Below are 5,458 nucleotides of genomic sequence, written 5' to 3'. Positions count from 1 at the left end.
TGTAAATTTAGCTCGACGGTACACTTGGTTCCACGAACCTAAGCCTCCTCGACGACCACAACGACGGGCGGAAACGAGAAGAAAGGGAAAACAGCCTCCAGGCTAGTGAACTTCTTCTCCCGTGTACGCGATCAGTTGTAAAAAAAAAAAAGGAAAAAAAGAAAGAAAATAATCCCCGATAAGCAGATAAGGATGAATAATGAGCGTGGAAGTTAAGACGACAATAGGAACGACGTATATAATCGTGACGAAATATCGATATCGATTCGCTTCGTTCACTGATAACATTCGATCGATCGAAACTTCCAATGAAGTCAGAATACAACAGTCTTTCTTCCGTAATAAATTATTTCCACTTGGTGTATTACCAGGCGAGGTCTGATAATCGAGACTCGTGCCAGGAATTTCAAGGCGGGAATTTGACTGTGACACACGTCTCGTTGTTTTTGATAAAGATAAAATTAATGTATTTTTCACGTTTTCTCAGTATCTTTTAAATTGTTTTTGTAACAAAAAAAAAGTAAAAAAGAATGACGATTTTTTTTTAGCGAACGACAAGTGTATGTTTTGTAAATTAGATTTACGTTGTAGTAAACGAGAGAAAGGTAAATCACGTTGGTACGCCTGTTTGGGAAATAGAGCGAATGATGGGCCAAATGTCACGCGAGGAATGACAGAGTCGCTCTTAGAACGCGAGAAGAAATAGCTAGGAGGAGAGACGAGCTAAAGAAACAACGAAGAAAAAGGGAAAATTAAACCATGTTCTACGTCTCGTTTCGTCTTTGCTCGCGTGTCTCCATTTACGTGCGCCATTATGGATGCACAATGGGCCCCCATGAAATTTGACACGGCCTTCGTGAAAATTGAATACGAATTTTAACGAGATTTTTAATTTAAGGAATTTCCTCTGATTTATTCGAAAATATAATACAATCATTAACGATACACGTTAAAAGAATTTCATATCCCATAGAAACACATTCTTTATTCAAACAAGAAGCGCCAAGGTATAACTGAATAAATTCCCATGATACGTATCTCCTTACAGAAAACATTAAATTACCATAGGAATACCGAGCTGTTTCCTAGCACAATCTTCATTATTTCGCTACTAAATGCACATTTGTTCCCACCTCGTTTCAAATAAGAGCTTGTAGTAAACGACAAATATCTCCTATTTCAGTGATCCTCATCCTACAAGACTCCCTATTTTAAATCCCTTTTAATTTTACCCAGTCTGTTCACGATTTCTTAATCTATGCAGATAAATAAAGTAAGAAGAAAAAAGGAACGGGAAAAAAACCCGTTCACACGGCCTCGAAACAAAAAATCAGGCTACGGACGGTTTCACGATCTACTCACTGCAGGCTTTTTGCCAATAGCGCTCGCGTCGCTGTAGGACGTAACCTTCACGTAAGGACTGGAAGAGGACATTGGCACGGTGATCATTTTTCTGCCGTTCGCCTCTCTTGTGGCCCTTTCCCATTCGAAAAATCGAACGCGAACGTTCCCGCGATGTTTCCCTTCGAACGGCTAACGATCTGGCACGTGCTCACGGCCACTTCCGGCGGCGGGATTTTTCTAGGTGACCGGCGCACTTCCACCACTTTAGTACCGTGACAAAATGACGCTTCTCGACGACGAATTTATTACTCTTCTTCTCTGTTTCGCGTTAATCTGCCAGCTGTCCAATTCGTCCAGCAATCATTAACCCTGAATTATCGTCGAAAATTTCGTTCGCTAATTTACAGTATTTCCTTGAATATGTCACAGACAGATAAGCAAAATCGCGTACGTAGAAGTACAACGATCCTTGAAAAAATTTTTCAGGGATCTTTCACGTCGATGGTGAATAGGAAATGAATTATTTTCGACCGAACTTGCGATTATTTTCAAGGTTACCCACGATAGTCGACCTGTTTTTCCTACAGCGTATAGGTTATATACCGCGCTAAATACAATTTTCAAATGTCTATAGCAAATTGTTCACGATAGTATACGTTTGTAAACTTTCGACACTTTCACAGAGAGCACCGAAAAATGCGGGAAATTTATGTTGTTTACGAAGTTCAATGTTTTGCTCGAAATTCGTTACGAGAAGCACTCTCGTTTGTTCGATAAAACTTCAACTCGATTCACTAAATCGGTTAATTTCTTTTATCACGTCGCAGATATGATTTTCAAATAGTTCTAATTGTTCGTTAATTCTACGTAGTGTCACTAACGAACACTTCCGGAAAAGAGCTCGGTAATGGTAACCGTCGCGTGCGATGGCAAGCAATGCACTGATCTAATCGTGGATTAGCGTACGAAGTGCACGAACTTTTCTAGTCCGACCGAAACGACGTTGTTTTCGAACAGCCGGGAGCCTCGCAGTAACACCTTTACCGACGGCCGAGCAAACATCGACTGACGCGTAGCGCGCCTCGTCGCCTAAGGAGACGAATGGACCTCTCTACTGGTTGTCGCGCGCTTCCAGGTAACGCCTGTAGATTATTCTTACGGAAAACACCGTTAAAAGAGTCATCATGATCGATCCCCGGACTTCAGTCACCAAACATCTTATGTCGATATTAATTTATCGACCTCTTAACGTTTATTGCCCCGTGTTGTTTACGCCCTGTTGACGTCGTCTTAATTTCTTATACGTTGGTTATTATATCGCGAGGTTATACGAGGCGGTTTACCAAGAACAAAGAGTGAAGATGGATAATCCTTATTAGATAGAATTATGGTGTTTTCGGAATTAATCGATATTTCTAGGAAAACAATTAGGTGTCCCACTTGTGAAAGACTCTGTACATTAGATTTCAACATTCCGGCGAGTTAATGGGAACAAACAAGAATGTAATTTTGAAATGCATTTTCATCTTGAGACCAGACGTGTTTCCACGATGCACTTATGTAATATTAAATCAATGACGATGATTGAAGGTTGCTCTGTGTATTTCTATTTTCACCGTGGCAAGGCAGTGGTGAAGTGGTGTAGTGTGAGAAGTGCTTAATAATTCATTAATCTCGTAGAAGAAACATTATCTGTCTGTTAAACGAAGAATGAAATCGCAACAGACCGTTGTAATTATACACTGCCCCGTTATTGAAACTTTCATTGAGGAAACGACAACCGAATAATTGCAGCTTCAAATTCTACGATACATATGGATGCACGTATGGGCTCATTTCCACACAATACGTTACGTTTTCAACTTTGATTTCTCCCTAATAAATTTACGCGCCTCTTCCTGATTCATTTGTGTTGGAAATGGACAACTGAAATCAAAATTAATCGCGGATAAATTACGGTGATAATTCGTGTATTCGCCACCAGAGGTCTACGAAGCTTTACCTATTTTCGCGAGTACAAAATTATCGATCACCTTACATAAATCCTTTGTTTCATGCCTTTACAATTGAAATTTTTCATTTTCCTCGTGTATTACAGCATATACATTCTGATTAAATAAAATATATCTTTCATTTATATTAATAAGTTTACAAGTTTTTATTGTTTAAAAAGAAAAAAGAAAATGTTGCATTGAAAAATGTGCTAATCTGCCGTTTTCAGTACACTTTTTTTTGATATTCAAGTGTCCAAGCAAAGCAAAGGAAATCTCGGTCACGTTCTGCAGTAAACAATTATGGCGCGCCGCTGATTACGAGAATTCCAGACGGGCAATTTCTCGTGAAAATCGTGATAAAGTAAACTGAAACATACGTGACTCCTCCTCAGTATTTTATTTCAATTTTTCAGATGTACATCACGCGTGCCTATAAACTTATAACATTTTACAATCTTGTTATTCATAAGCAATATAATTTGCAAGTCAAATGTTTGATACGCGTTCGATTGGAAAAGCTTTCGACACGTTATGTGACCAGGTTAATCGGCCATCTTGGAAAATTTGGTTTGCTTTCGCGGACTACCTTGAATAAAGCAACTTGCGTAACCGTTGTAAAGTACAACAATGTAAACTTTCGGCGTAGCATGTCTTGTTTACTAAAACAGTGAAATTTGCACGCAATAAAGTTGCTTGTTGATCAGCTGGATGTGCCAAGAAAATGGAAAGTCCAACCAAATGAAGTATATGTTTTATTTACGATAAACAAAAGTCAGGAATTATTTCTCTGTTTATTGTTATTCGTTCGGAAACGAATCTTCAACCTAACCTAACTGTCCTATTTTACGCAATCAGGAATTAAGTGAAGCAATACCGAATTAATCCGTTACGAAACAATTTAAAGTGGATATCGTTGTTTTTATTCTACTGTACAAGTGACTGAACTTAGGTTATGAAAAATGGCGCGAAAACAAAGGTGACGATAAATTCAGTGGTCTCTTTCGTATAGTAATTTTTATCCATTTTAAATATCAACAGAAGTTGTTATTTTTCAAAAGGTTGGAACTCTCTAATGGAATTCCATTAGTCTACAAACGACGGTTATTATTTTCTTCGTTCTACGTGTATTCTACCGTAACGATTTGCAAGTCAAACGACCGGATCATTTCGTGTTTTCATTGGAAGACAGGCCAACACCTGTTAAACGGCTACAAGACGCATCCAGTTGCCTCGTAGAGTTTTTTTAAACGCATCAACAATTATAAAGATTCAAGAACAATCGAGCGAAACGTCTGCGTTTGCATTGAGACACGCATTGAAAATACCTGTAAATTACATTTACCGCCTTCTGTCCCAACATTCGACATTGGCAAAAACATCAAGCCTGGTCGGTAAACAGTTATTTTATATTTTTAGATCGGTTGATTCGGCAGAGTTTGCTCTCCGAGCTATTTCAGTAACTTACATTTTATTGATGCATTGCTATAGATGGCGGACGTCAGAGCTCCAAGCACCCCTTCTTGTGATCATTGAAATTGAATCTGCATGAGAGTCACGCATGAAAATGCTGATCCTTATTTATTTGCTTCTCAGTGAATAACTTCTTGAATATTATTTTGAATTTCTCTCAAATAATATTGAAATTGGTTTGATACTTGTTTCTAGCCAGGAATAAATCCTGATTGATCTAGGTCAGTGAACTGTTTTAAAAATCATCGTTTTTTTTTTTAATAATTACATTCACCATTTTGAATGAATCACCCTGTATATAACAGATTTGAAATTCAAATTGATATTCATGTTGGGAAACTCTTTAGAAGAACGTTTTTTTTCTGCTGTACTGATGCATATTAACAGTCATTTTCAATTCAAGAGTAACGAACATTATGGCCTGCTGTTAATTGGCAAAGGGATGTTCAATGTTTGCAATATAATTCTCAACTCATAAATACTGTTTTAGTTAATGCTGTATTTAAATGAAACGAACAAAAAAAATCAGGAAGACTAATATTTTCGAAGCAAACTTCGTTACGTGACGTGTAGAACAAAATATTCACGTCCTCTTTGAACTTTGTTCAGGAATTGCCGCGCGCGCGAAATTTGAATTACCACTCAGTTAA

At 38.0% G+C, this 5,458-nt stretch overlaps 1 protein-coding gene across 1 annotated transcript in view; it reads right to left on the bottom strand.

Annotated features, from left to right (window-relative positions):
- LOC108570774 (TBC1 domain family member 1) overlaps positions 1 to 1,769 on the bottom strand; it is a 15,041-nt gene extending 13,272 nt beyond the window's left edge. Inside the window, exon 1 of the mRNA XM_017932678.1 lies at positions 1,363 to 1,769. Coding sequence (XP_017788167.1) covers positions 1,363 to 1,449 — 87 coding nt within the window. The 5' untranslated portion in view covers positions 1,450 to 1,769. The remainder of the gene's footprint in view (positions 1 to 1,362) is intronic.
- Between the last annotated feature and the right edge of the window lie 3,689 nt (positions 1,770 to 5,458).

Source organism: Habropoda laboriosa, unplaced genomic scaffold (assembly GCF_001263275.1).
Source record: "Habropoda laboriosa isolate 0110345459 unplaced genomic scaffold, ASM126327v1 scaffold87, whole genome shotgun sequence".
Classification (NCBI taxonomy): domain Eukaryota; kingdom Metazoa; phylum Arthropoda; class Insecta; order Hymenoptera; family Apidae; genus Habropoda; species Habropoda laboriosa.
This window is presented reverse-complemented; position numbering and strand designations above follow the sequence as displayed.